Source organism: Haemaphysalis longicornis, unplaced genomic scaffold (genome assembly GCF_048455015.1).
Source record: "Haemaphysalis longicornis isolate Haplotype H1 unplaced genomic scaffold, Haemaphysalis longicornis Haplotype H1 scaffold_3, whole genome shotgun sequence".
Lineage (NCBI taxonomy): Eukaryota > Metazoa > Arthropoda > Arachnida > Ixodida > Ixodidae > Haemaphysalis > Haemaphysalis longicornis.
In genome coordinates this window covers 3128421-3141498 of record NW_027526335.1, presented here as the reverse complement: position 1 = coordinate 3141498, position 13078 = coordinate 3128421, and the positions used below count along the sequence as shown (strand labels likewise).

General features: G+C 48.2%; 1 protein-coding gene across 1 annotated transcript; it reads left to right on the top strand.

Annotated features, from left to right (window-relative positions):
- Positions 1 to 1109: 1109 nt before the first annotated feature.
- On the top strand, positions 1110 to 13078 carry Rep (Rab escort protein). Its single transcript, XM_077702143.1, has 15 exons — positions 1110 to 1339; positions 1637 to 1703; positions 1812 to 1881; positions 2046 to 2161; positions 3858 to 4359; positions 5325 to 5562; positions 5926 to 6041; positions 6400 to 6506; positions 9381 to 9497; positions 9910 to 9972; positions 10064 to 10121; positions 10376 to 10472; positions 11596 to 11694; positions 11945 to 12096; positions 12665 to 13078. Exons 1-15 carry the CDS (start codon positions 1294 to 1296, stop codon positions 12977 to 12979), a joined length of 2163 nt encoding a protein of 720 aa, XP_077558269.1. The 5' UTR covers positions 1110 to 1293; the 3' UTR covers positions 12980 to 13078.

Here is a 13078-nt window from a genome sequence, read left to right as displayed (position 1 = left end):
CTCTCCAAACACAGTCGCCCAGATAATTAACGAGATCAGTGGAGACATTGAAAAAGGATTAATCAACCGATGCCACGAGTTTGAAGCATTCTCTATTGCAGTTGACGAAAGCACTGAGATCGTGAGATCAGCTGTTCATTGCTATAGGCAGAGAAAAATGCGCCCAATGCCTCGATCTCCGCGTTCGAATCTTCTTCTTTTCTTTCTTTGTTTTGCTTTTGTTTCCATCGTGATCGCATACGCGGCTACACGCTTCTCGTTGCCGACGGCGCGCATCGACGAGCGGCGTGCCGCGCACTCCGGTTTGACTTCGGCGCCACGGAGCGCAGCCGCGGCGGAGAGGAAGCAGACGACGCAGGTACGCAGGCGACGCGCCTCCATTGCCATAGCAACGCGGCGCATGCGCAGAGAGCAGTGGGGGTGAGATCAAGTGCGAAAAACCGCTCCCGGGTGCGTTTCCAAACGCTTCGCTGCACAGAGCACCCACGTGACATGTCTGTTCTCGCGATGAAAAACGGCAATTCAACGTGGTTATTGGCTGCACCCAAGCCTAAAGCGACCTAAAACATACCAAATCATCATTATTAACAAAAACGAAGCGTAGATTGGAGGTTGAAAAAAATTAAACTTAGAAAAATATACGCAATTAAAAAAAAACAACCCACGAGTTAGACCTGCCGGGGCTCGAACCCAAGCCGTCAGCACCAACCTTTCCTCCATGGCACCAACACTCAGTGCTCTACGTCAAGGCTACAGAGCCAGAACGGCGGATTCGTTATGGCAGGAGCTTAAAAGAGTAGCGCGCGCAGTGACATCACACATGCCACGTGCGTGCTCTGTGCAGCGAAGCGTTTGGAAACACGCCTCCCGCGTGGTTACGGTGGGTACGAGGGCTAGATGGCGCATGCCGTCACCCCAATTCAAAGAGGAGGCCTTTGATCATCAACATCATCATCATAAAAAATTAGTGCACAATTAAAATTATTTTCGCCTGTTTATTCAGAAATTACCTGCGGTTGCCCCATTATATAAAACGGTGGCTTTCATATGAGCTAGACGACATGCACTCCACAAAAATTGGTTGTCTGTCCTCTTAAAAATTATTCGCGCGAGGAGTACGGATAGGGAGTCAGGGACAGTGGGTACAGTCGTTGGCGCGATGGTAGCTTCGGTGGCTTCGGTGCTCTGTTGTTCTGTTGTAGAATAGTGTTTGTGTTGCGTACGTGTGTTACAAAACTATTCGTAGTGCTTATGTAATAGTTGAAATACTTGAGGTCACATTTATAGACAGAAATGGACGACCTGCCCACCGATCACGATGTAATTGTCATTGGAACAGGTACGCCCGTTCTTTTGCTTTAAAGAAGACATGGAACTGTCAGTTCGTCCGGTTTGCTCTGACCATGACTTGCTTAGAGTAAGCTTACTGAAGAACCAGGCCCTGTACGATGTAGTAGTGGTCATAACACAGACAGTGTGACTAGGAAAGCGTGCTTCTCGTGACGCTTCACTTTCATTTGTCGCACATCGCAAAGCGAAACCGTGAACCGGAAAAAAAGAAGAAAAAAAAAAACCCCTCTTTTTAGCGTGGTTCGGGCGCCGTTTTTTTTTTTCACCTGTTTATATTTGCTTGCAGGCATGCCGGAATCGATTGTGGCCGCAGCAGTCTCAAGAATCGGGCATAGAGTTTTGCACTTGGACAAGTACGCACACGTCTTTCTTACCTATATCTGCGTCAGATCCTGTGGCGCACTACTAGGTTTTAGAATTTGCACTGCTTGTTCTCAATATTCACCATGCTTGCATTTCAGGGAAGCCCACTACGGCAGTCTTTGGGCTAGCTACAACTTCACCAGCCTGCGAGAATGGCTGTTTGCGCAGGTACACCAGTAATGTGATCTTTAGAGTTTTGTGTGTAGCGTCGATCATTTGTGCTATGCATACAAAAGAGCCACCTTTCCTGAAGGCACGTGCTGGTCGGAACCAGTTGACCAGAAAATGCAGCTGTTTGAGCGTGCCAGTAACAACATTTTGTGTTATTGCAGAACCCTCCTCATCCATCTGAGCCACTGGCAGAGATTCCGTTGGAGCATGGTGAAAGCATCATGGTCACTGCGCAGAACAAGTCTTCAGTCTCCAATGCAAAAGAGATTATAAATGTGTAAGTTCGTGTGCAGTTTTGATCCTGCAAAGTACTTCTAGGACGTCTTTTGGCAGTGTGGCTCCTGTGGGGTTGACTCGAGTGGGTATGGCAATTTATCTCTGAAATGTCTGTATGGCATAGGGCTCTCAAGTGCTCACTGGCAACCTATGAGGACAGCCCAATGGGCCTCGTGCGGTGGTATTGTGTCCACATAGAAGCGGACAACGAAGAGATAATGTTTCTGTTACGCGAGCAGACAATGTTCCATAGCATTGCATTCGGTGCAGTATGAATATCAGCACGAGAAAGAAGGAATGGCCGCTATTCTGTGGTAATGTGGTAGAAACAGCGAAACGGTACTTCAATAAATTGAAACATTTTTGCATCAGCAGCGTGAAACCGATCCATCAGGCAAAAAGCCAGTTACATACAAGTGTGGGAACTGTTTCCGCGCTGTGTGAGCATGCTGTCATTGCGCAACCGCTTTAACTAAACTCCAGCAGCGTCGCCCAAACAATAAAAATGGAAGACAAAAACCCGAGAACCCACTTACAAGAAAAAGAGAGGAGTGTGCGTGTTTGCGCACATTGCCTCTTGGAAGCGATAATGTGTGTCTGAGAGAGAGAAGGCACGTTTACTTGTTACTTCTTTATATTTTTTGCCGGCATGACTGCGTACAATTAATGGAAGCATGTACGTGCGTGGGATGTATATTCGGATGTATATATCCCGGTACCGAAAGACTATTTGGGAAACTACAAATATAAACACTGGTTCAGTTGTTTTGTTGAATATACTGAATTTTTTGCAGTGGTCGTACGCCAAGTGGAGTGCTACACAAACGCACCCATAGTTCTGTGCTTTTTATCTCTTTTCGGGGTGGTATGTGCTTTGTGCACAGTGGTATTGCAAGCAGCTGGTTCGTGTACTGTTGTTGGTTTTTATTAGCGAATTGATGGTACAGAAACATTTTCAGCTATATTCTGGTAGGTTTTGATGAACACACATTTATGGGTATTATGGGAGTTATTCTACAAAAAAAAAAAAAAGGTTGCTTGCTTCTTTTTGGCTGAATTTTGAAGCCTTCACAATGAGGTCATATTGGAAATTGCTGCACATTTTTATTTCCATCAGGGAGATAATGTCGCCGCCGCCACTGCGAGGTGGTGCCATGTGTCACCTCGAAACTGCAGAGTGCGAAGCCCATGGGGCAGTTTTAATAGTGTGCACGGAGGAATGGAGGGGGGTGTGATTTCAGAAAAATATGCTTGCAGTCAAGACTGATTTTAGTTTCACAGTGCATGAGGCGAGATTGTGTCAGACAGTCACCCATCCCGTCGTGCACCGTGGGACAAGCTTTGTGAGCACAGTGATGCCAGTCCGTGCTTGGCCCTCCTCACTATATCTCATCCCAAATTGACCATAGGTGCCAAGACTGCCTGCGATCTTCTCGTACTGACCTGTACAATGAGTCGTTTATTCTCAAAACAGTGGACCAATGAAGCTGCGTCCCCAGCATCATTGCAGCCATTACCGATACCACCTTCTTCGAAATGATCGTTTGTAACCCTAGTTGTTTTAGCATGCTCATGCAATATGCGCATCTGAATTCTGTTGCTATCATATAAAGTTTCGTATTGTCTTCCATGTTACCACTTCTTCCTGTTTCGTGCCGTGGGCCTTGACAGTGTGTGTAACAAATTGTGTTCTGCAGGCCCGAGACCCTTCCTGCCTGCCCGCCACCAAGCCCCGGACCAGCCTTTCGGCAGTCCCCAGCCGCGCTTGCCGAAAACTCTGGTGCAGCCGACGGGCCTGTTGGTTCGGGCTCCTCCGAGAGCGCCGCCGATGAACTGGTTGCCAGCTGCCCGTGCCCGTTCTCGGCCGAAAGCACCGAGCATTCCAGCGGGGTTGTGGGTGCTCCGAGCCTGCCTGACGACGGGCCTGTTCCTGCGGCCGTGGCCAGTGAGGATGCTAGTGCTGCGTACCACACGGTGGGCAGTCAGAGCTCGGGCGGCTCGGTGGATGCCACCTTTGGGAGCACCACGCAGCACCTCGAAGATGGCATGTCGGACAGTCTGAATGAGGAGTCTGCTGGGGCCAGTGGAACTACCGCTGTGCCGGGCACCGCAAAGCAAAGGGAACAAGCCCAAGAAGAGTGGTCCTTGGAGAAGCTGGTGAACCTGTCTCGCAAGTTCAACCTGGACCTTGCTCCCAAGGTGAGCTGACTGATTTTTCTTATTCTCTATTCTTAAGGATGTTTCCTTTTTGCACGTATAATGCATGCCAGGAAAAAACGCTCTGGGGACAACTCAGCACTTTTCTACGAGTTGTAAATGCAAAAGCATTCACTTCGGACACTTGGCTTCTGCCTCGCGTTGTCAAAGGGCTTTGTAACCTTGCCCCTTAAGACACTTTGCTGTGCGATCTGCCTCATGGCCTTCAAATAAGCTTTGGTCTGTTTCCTACGTGTTGCACTGCTACTTGCTCTTGCCACCATGTGATAGACAAGTTGACAACGATGGTTAATTTCGCTGCCTGGCTGTTCGCTCGTTAGGCTAAATTTTTGTGCTCTCGTAAAAGACATTGTTAGGAAACTTGGTGCATACTTGTTCTAAAAATTACGGCACGATAAACAGGATGACACAGAAAAAGCACTGCAGTATATTGGCTTTTCACTACTGCAGAGTTTAAGCGCATGCTATGATACCATGAAACATTTTCCAGACACGTGGGTTAGGAACCATTTCACGGCTTCTGATGCCAAGTTTTTGCACCTCAAGAGCCATTCAATGCTTTTGCTTTCAAAAATTTAAACGTGATGTTTCCTTGGCCTGTAAGTGCAACCTGCTTATGCCATTGTTTAGCTGCATGTAGGAGGTATGGTTAAGATGCCTGGGTAATTAGCTTTGGCATCATTCATATCTCCTCATGCATAAGTTCAAGTGAATGGTGTCAATGATTAACGCACTGCGACGGTGGAGTGGCTAAGGTGTGCGCTGTCGAGCACGAGGTCGTGGGTTGTGATTCCAGGCCGTGGCAACTGTTTTTCTGATGGAGGTGGAAAACAGCACTGCTCGCGTACATGGAAAAATGCCCGCTCTCAATGTAGCTGTCGTGCGAAGCGTGATATACTGTGGCAGGCCAAGCCCCAGTTTGAAGCGCGCGTGCCCGTTCTGTGCAGCTGCTGTTCAGCCGTGGTCCGCTGGTGGAGCTTCTGATCTCGTCCAACATTGCCCGCTACGCTGAGTTCAAGGCCCTGACGCGCATCCTGACCTGGCACAACGGGGCCCTGGTCCCCGTGCCGTGTTCTCGCTCGGACGTCTTCAGCTCGAAGAACGTCACGGTGCTGGAGAAGAGGATGCTCATGAAGTTCCTCACCTTCTGCAAGGAGTTCGAGCAGCACCCGGAAGAGTACAGGGGTCAGTGGGAGACGACACGCTTGTCTTGGCATACACGAGCGCTGACAGAGGGTGGCACAGTCACGCACCGCCTTCCCTTTTCCTCTGCATGCACAGTCACTTCTTCCAGTTCATGGAGTGTTTCCAGCACATCCATGCTGAGAACTTCTTGTCTGCACAGTGTTGAGATGTTCTGGTCTTCATTTTCACTCTCAGTTGGGGTGTCATGCCATGGTGTCTCGCAGTAAACATATTTGAAAAGTAGACACACTCCAAGGAAAGGCATGCAGGCCCTCAAAGGCCCCCGTTGTAGCCGTCCACCCAGTTGACTGGCTGCACCGTTCGAGCTGAATCCTCCCTTCTTTTCTCCTGGCCCCGTGACAGGGTTCGAAGGCAGGCCCTTCTTGGAGTTCCTCCAGTCCAGGCAGCTGAGCACCAATGTTGAGCACTACGTGCTGCACGCCATAGCCATGGTGGATGGCGAGATGCCTACACTGCAGGTGGGTGGCCGCCCGTTGCCTTGCACCTCCCTCGACTGCCGCAGTGGCAGGGCTGCGAGTGCTACTGAAACCTGTGCGTCTAGCACTGCACACATCTGCGAACCTGCTGGGGTGGAAAGCTGTGTGAATGGCTGTGCGCTCATGCAGAGAGCGCAGAGTGCAAGAACGGAGATGGCAGGGTGAAGTCCGCTGAGTAACAGTCAGGGCTGTGGACGGAACCAGCCCCTGAAAATGTAATAGTACCTTGCTGGATACAGTGTACGCACCCTTGTTAAACTTGGATCTTCAAGCAGTCATGAATGAGCCTCGCTCCTCTGAGTGATGTTAGCAAGGCTTTTTCTTTCGCACTTTTTGGCAGGCGTTGAAGTCTGTTCAGAAGTTTCTGGAATCACTGGGAAGGTACGGCAACAGCCCCTTCCTGGCGTCCCTGTACGGGAGCGGGGAGCTGCCCCAGTGCTTCTGCAGGTGAGCCCACTGCCGCAGAGAAGCGACTCTGTTGGGGGCAGTTGATGACTTGTTTTCTTTCACACCACTGGCCAGTTGTGCCGCCATATTGGTGCACGATTGTGCGTGTATGTGTGCCTGGCGTTTCACTTAAGGGGGGACACTGAAGTGAATTTGTCAAGCTCCCGTTTTTGCTTGCACTGCGTAGACTGGCTCAAATTAGCACACTTTTAATCGTTTATCCGGTTGACAAATCGGTAATTATTTTACAAAGCGCGAAAGAAGAAAAACTACCATGCGCGGTTTGCGGCGGCCGCACCAACTAAGGCTGTGACGTTGGGAGGAGGGGGCACCGTGATTGGACGATGCCCAAGGTTAGCAATCAAACAAGTTTCGGTTTCGGTTCTGTAAAACAACATGTTTGACATCCGATGGTGTCGTTGGATGGGCATTCTCGATATCCCAGTAATCGTAGTACCGCGCTTCTGCCATGTTGTCGGCTGTAAAATGCATAAGATAAGCCTCCCAGGACGGCTTGGAATCGTAGCATTCACTAGCCGAGGCCTACGCAGTGCATGAACGCCCTCCGCGTCCCCGCAGACACACAAATGCATGCGCTTTTCCCCCATATTTGGAGCTTGCCTCACTCATGCATGTATCATAAAAAGCGTGTTCGCACCAGGCCAAGGGTCTGTTGATTCTGGCCTGTGCCCACTGCCCGCAAGCAGTCGGTGCTTATGGCAACAGCGCGCCAACGAGAACTCGCTAGCGCGCCAGTGCCAGGCTGCGCGAGTTCTGCGGACTAGTTCGTGGAGCAGGCCCAAAAAAAGGTGAACTCAGTATAGAAAACATCGGCGAAAAACGAAAAAGTTACCTTATTATAAAAAAAAAAAAAAAGCTTGTACCCGCGGGGATTCGAACTTATGACGGGCAAAACACTTGCAATGATATACCTAGCGCTCCAGACCACACGGCCACGGGCAAGAGCGCTGCGGACTATGGAAATATAAGGTATATAATGTACAACCAGTTTACACTTCTATTTAGTTTTAGTATTTCAAGCAGCTTAGGTGACTATTTGTTGTATTGCGCTCGCGCAGTAAGCGTCCCCCGGTTTCCACAATAGCTCACGTCTAGCAATTGCACTTCTTAGACGGAAAAGCGTTCGCAGATGCGTAGTCGTGCTGCTGACCGCTGTGCTTGTTTGCCCAGCGCAAAAAAGTACGCTGTACGGTAAAAATATCAGTTGATTTTATTTCCTTAGTGCCTATATTGACTTCGCTGACTCTTCTACCCCTTCAAGAGGCCTTATATTTGTACCAGTCAGCGAAGCGTCGCATGTGCGCTTGTGCAGCGCTTGTGTGAAGCGACCTTGACTTGGAGCTAGATACAGAGTACAAGCTAACAAAGTACAGAAAGGCTCATTCTTCCATTCACAAACGTGTTGTGGCTTAGTTTCAACTGATCGAGCGAATTGCCATGACCCGTCGGCGGCCGGCGGACTAAACGTTGGGCCGACTGACTCGGTCGCGGAAGGTCGGCGAGCTGTGCAGTAGCGCAGCCAATTGCCAGCTCCTCTCCTGCTGACGTCACACGAAAACGCCAAAGAAAATGGGCGAGAGTGCAGAGAGGAGGACAGCATTTTCGAATTGATTTTTCTACTAAATAAATTCGCGTAAACGCGCTCAGAGTGGTCGAAACAGGGCCTAGGGACTCCGGACTACAATTTGCGCTCGTAATCCCGCATTGTTTACAAATCACTTCAGTGTCCCTTTAAAGGGGGACACTGGTCTTGAGGACATTTTTGTTATTTTTTAACCTATGTGCTTGAGATTTACACATTGTGTGTATCTGAACATCCTGAGCTCAAATATGCAGTCAGTTTTCGTCTATGGGGTGTAAGTTTAGAGTTGTGCAACATGTTATGTCACTCTGTTTCGGGCAATTTTTTCATTATGTACCTATGAAATACTCAAATAGCTTTTATCCCTTTGTGCTCTAGAAGGGACAGGGAGTGCAACTATACTACTGCAGTAATTTTAGCATGGTTTCTGCAAACGCTGTAAAATTGGTAAATTCCAGGTCATCAATTTACAATGTTTTTGTTAAACTAACTGCATAAAATCTTGTGCCAGCAAAACAAAATTCTGTACTTTTGTGGTTTTATTGCACTGTTCAGTTCATAAGCTTTCGAATTCAGCAAAAATGATGTAAATCGAACCAGTACATTCCAAGATATTGTACCTGACAGCTGACCATGTGGGAAAAAAATTGGTTCTGAGAAAACAGGGCACGAAGTTTCTAAACAGGCAAAAATGGTCATTTAGGCGACTTCAAAGGGCGACAGCTTTGTGAATACTTATGATACAGCTATGATATTTTGAATGTACATTCTTTGGGACCTGTTGACTGCAAATAAAATTAATACAGAAAATTGATGTTTTGGCAAATTATCGGTCCTCAAGACCAGTGTCCCCCCTCAAAGATTTGGAACAAAAAAGGGAGACAGACACAGTAATTTTTAAAAAGACACACAAAATGCACAAATAAACAAATTCATCATTGCAGTCTGAAATTGCTCATTTAAATAAAGCCAGTTGTTCTTCCTGGCAAGTTCACTTAGTATTTAAGGTTAAGAAGCACGCACTGGGTTTGAAATTTTAGCCATTGAAACTAATGCGATATAACTGGAGCATCAGCCAAAGTGTGACAGGCCATGGTGGGAATTAAAATAAACAGGACACGTGCTTCAGTGTCTGCTACCAGTGACAGAGCAGTGCTGGCAAGGCGTCTGTTGTCACTCGGCTTTGTTAGCTCTCCACAAAAGTGCTTGGTGTACACTTTGATCATTGCCAGAGTGTGATGGCTGAGCGAGTTGGCCATGTGCTGCTGCAGGCTGTGTGCTGTGTACGGAGGCATCTACCACCTGCAGAGGGGACCCAGTGCCATCCTGCGCAATGAACAGGGCGCTTGCATCGGAATTGTGTCCAATGGCAGGCGCTTCAATTGCAGGTTTGAGGACCCTGTTTTTTTGCCTGCCATAGCAGAACTGCAATTGCATGTCCCACAGTTACCTTAATTGTTATTCCACAATCGAATTAGAATAATATCCCCAAGGACTAGCTGCACCCTTGGAAAAAGCTGTTTTGTATTTGAGAGCAAAATACCGAGTTAAGGGGTGTTGCTGATCCTGAGGGTTTGTCCAAATAGACCACATAGACCATTTTTGTGAAAACTTTGAGAGTGAGCAAACAATCAGTTGGCAGGGGGAAAAAAAAAAAAGAAGACATTCTGAAGTGTAAGTGATAACATTGTAGCACCCTGTACATTTTTGATTCCTCCAATATAGTGATGCACTTTACGGAGCGACTTCCTCAGTACATGGCCAAATGCCTCTCTCTTTTTCCCCTCCCACATTGTGCAGGTGGGTTGTAATGGGAGCCAACTACGCCCCACCTGCAGTCTGCCTGCCCGGTGACATGAGGAGGTAACATTTTTTGCTCGAGGCACGAAAAAGAAACAAGTTTTGGTTGTCTGTTTAGGATGGTAAAAACCATTTTTGTTTGCTTTTGGTACAGGGTCTCTAGGGCCATCGTCATCTCTGACAGGTCAATGCACCCGGCAGAGAAAGAGCAGGTATTCTCGACTCGTGGCCTCATCTTAGTCGCATTTACACCTTTTTCCCGGTTCCAGAAAAGGCGACGAGGTGCAGAATGGAATGCTGTAAATTTGCAGCACCCTAAATTATTGCAAGTCAAACGCATTTCATATAACCAGTGCCTTGATGGCCTTTCTTGCAGCCGCCAGGCAGAGCAATGTGCTTCGTGCTACAGCATTTGTAGAACACTGCAGTGGCCGCCATCTGCTAATTGTCACTGCTATCCCAACAGATCACCCTGCTCAGAATCCCTGCTGGGGAACAGCTGCCGTGCTCTGTGCTGGTTCAAGAGCAGGGGCCCGGCATGATGGTCTGCCCGCCTGGCCTGTGTGCGTGCCGCTTCTTCTCTATCTCTCACAACCGGGGCCTCTCACTGTTCACGACAGTTTTTTTTTACTTTATCATCATACTGTGTGGCAGTTGTTAAAGAGGCCATGAAGACAAAGTACAAATTTGTTATAGTATTTGAAAGAGTTGGTGTTTTATAGTGCCCTCAGCGCTTGTCCAGCAGCAATGGTGCTTTATCCACTGCGAAATAAAAAATTTTAAGCCAAAATTTCAATTCTGCTAAATCACGTTTCGTAACGTTGGAAATGATGTATCCAGCGCTAGGCCTTAAAACTAAAGATGCTATCCTAACCAGGGCTGCTACTTGTTTGTCTCCCACTTTCATAGATAGCGCTTCAGTACTGCTGAAGTCCCAGTGTTAGCACTTTGCTTCTTACCGCACTTCTATGCCTGCCATATTTCTATTACGGTTGATAGTAATCGTTTCCTAAAACATAAGCTACGACTCAACAAACTTGTGCCACTCATGCCGGTTGGCCAGTGTTGGGTCACACAAGCCTAGCACATCCCACGGCCGTGTTGGGCAGTGTCAGCCGGCAAAGTGCTGCACTAGCTGGTTCGTTCGCAACTTTAATTGTTTACCCTACAATTCTTACTGCTATAAAAAGATTATGCATTAAATTAAAGCGCAAATAGCTCATTCTGCTTGTAAACACCGCCTGCTTGCTTTTGCCAGACTCAGCCAATCGTGCAGCTTCCAATGATACGCCTTAGGTTGTAGTGCGGAAAAGCTAGGAGGTCGCATGGTCATTCGCTTTTTTTCTAATTATATAGCTTCTTTGAGTGAAGTGGTGTCAGTGTTATTCCAGCGAAGCAATCTTCATGGCCCCTGTAAAATGTCCTAGTAGCTGGCAGCCTTTCGTGGCATTTGTTATTAGCTGTAGTCTGCTTTCAGATAAAAAGCTTTTAAACTCTGGAAGTGGTACAGTGCAATCTCACAAACTCAAACTTGAAGGGGGCCAGTAATTTTGATGGGGGCAGTCTTTGTTCAAACTTTAGGTAGCTATTTTAAACTTGCACGACTATGACGGTACCTTTAAAAAGAAACACTTCTGGGGACCTGAAAGCTTTCTTGAAGAGGTCGTTTTCCCATCTTCCTTGCAGTTGTCGTTCACTTGACGTGCACCAGTGTTCATGAAACTGCCGAGCAAGATTTGGAGCAGGCTGTGAAGATGCTGTTCGACACATCGCCACCAAACGCAGGTACGGGGTGGAACTGTGGGTAGTGGTTCATTCGGAGCGCATGAGTACCCTCCTATGTTGCGAGACGGTTTCAACTGTGCTCTTGGGTCATCACCTTGGAAGCTGTCCATTTCAAACCGCAGCACTGTATCCAGAATGGACTGTTCCGTAAAGAATCGGTTGGACAGGGATCGAGCGGCAGAGATGTTTCCCCCTGGCAGTGTGGCTAATGCTATGTGCACTGGTTGTGGGGGTACTTATTTTCTTGCAGGTGGTGAAGAAACCAAGCCAAAGGCATTGTACATTGTGTACTTCAATGCTGAAGACACCACTCGGGCTTCTCTGAATGAAAACTGTCCTTCTGGTCTGATACTTGTGTCATCACCGGGCCCTTACCTGGACTACGAGCACCCCGTGAACGAGGTGGGTAGAACCACTCTCACTCGGCAATCCTTCGAGTGTCAGGCCTTTCTTACGCAGCCCTTGCCTACCCCCCTCTCTTTGCATCTGTCATTTCAAAGCTTTCGTAGTTGCAGAGTACGTTAGGTCCTTTTGCCTCGAGAACATTTGATTTAGGCTTTTGGCCCGATTCTTGCTTTTGTAAAAGATGCTAGAATGCTCGACTTGTACACGCTGCTCTGATGGAGTCCTAACACTGCAGCATAAAAGTTTTTGAAAATATTAACTTGCTCGGCAGATGTAGTGCTAGCTTTGTTGGAATCGCTTATGCTCATCAAAAGCAATTAGCTTGCATTAATTCAGGATCTTCAACTGAGAAATCATGATTGTCCTTAATTAAAGCGAGTCTAGATACGCAGGAATCTTTCGATGCCCATCAGAACATCGCTATTTTGGCCCAGCTTGCCATTTCCCTGCATTAGCTACAGGCTATGCGTTCAAGGTACCACTAACTACACCTTTCTATTGAGTGGGGCCATTCAGTGCTGCTAAAACGCGAAATGCTAGTGTTAATGCTGGCCGCTGATCGCAGGCACGAGAGGTCTTCCGCAGGATGTATCCAGATGAGGAATTTCTGCCACGTGCCCCGGACCCGGAGGAAATTTTGCTCGAACACGAGAATAACCCGGGAGACCATGAGCCACCCACCGGGAGAGGGGAGGGCGACGAGAAGCTGGAGGACCAAGTTGGGACCGGGGAAACCGATGGGGCCGGCACGAAAGGAGAAGAGAAGAAAGGTGATGAGCCGGAATGCGGCAAGGGAGACGACGCCAATGCCTCCAAACGCGGCAGCGGCGGCCCTGCTGCACCTAGTCGTGGCGGCGCCAGCTCCTCTGGGGATTCATGAACTGCTCTGCTTTCCTCCACTGCCGCAGGGCTTTCAGCGTCACCCGCTGTGTACATGCAAGTCTTTTCCAAAATAAAGTGCTGCTGCTTGTGCTCTCGC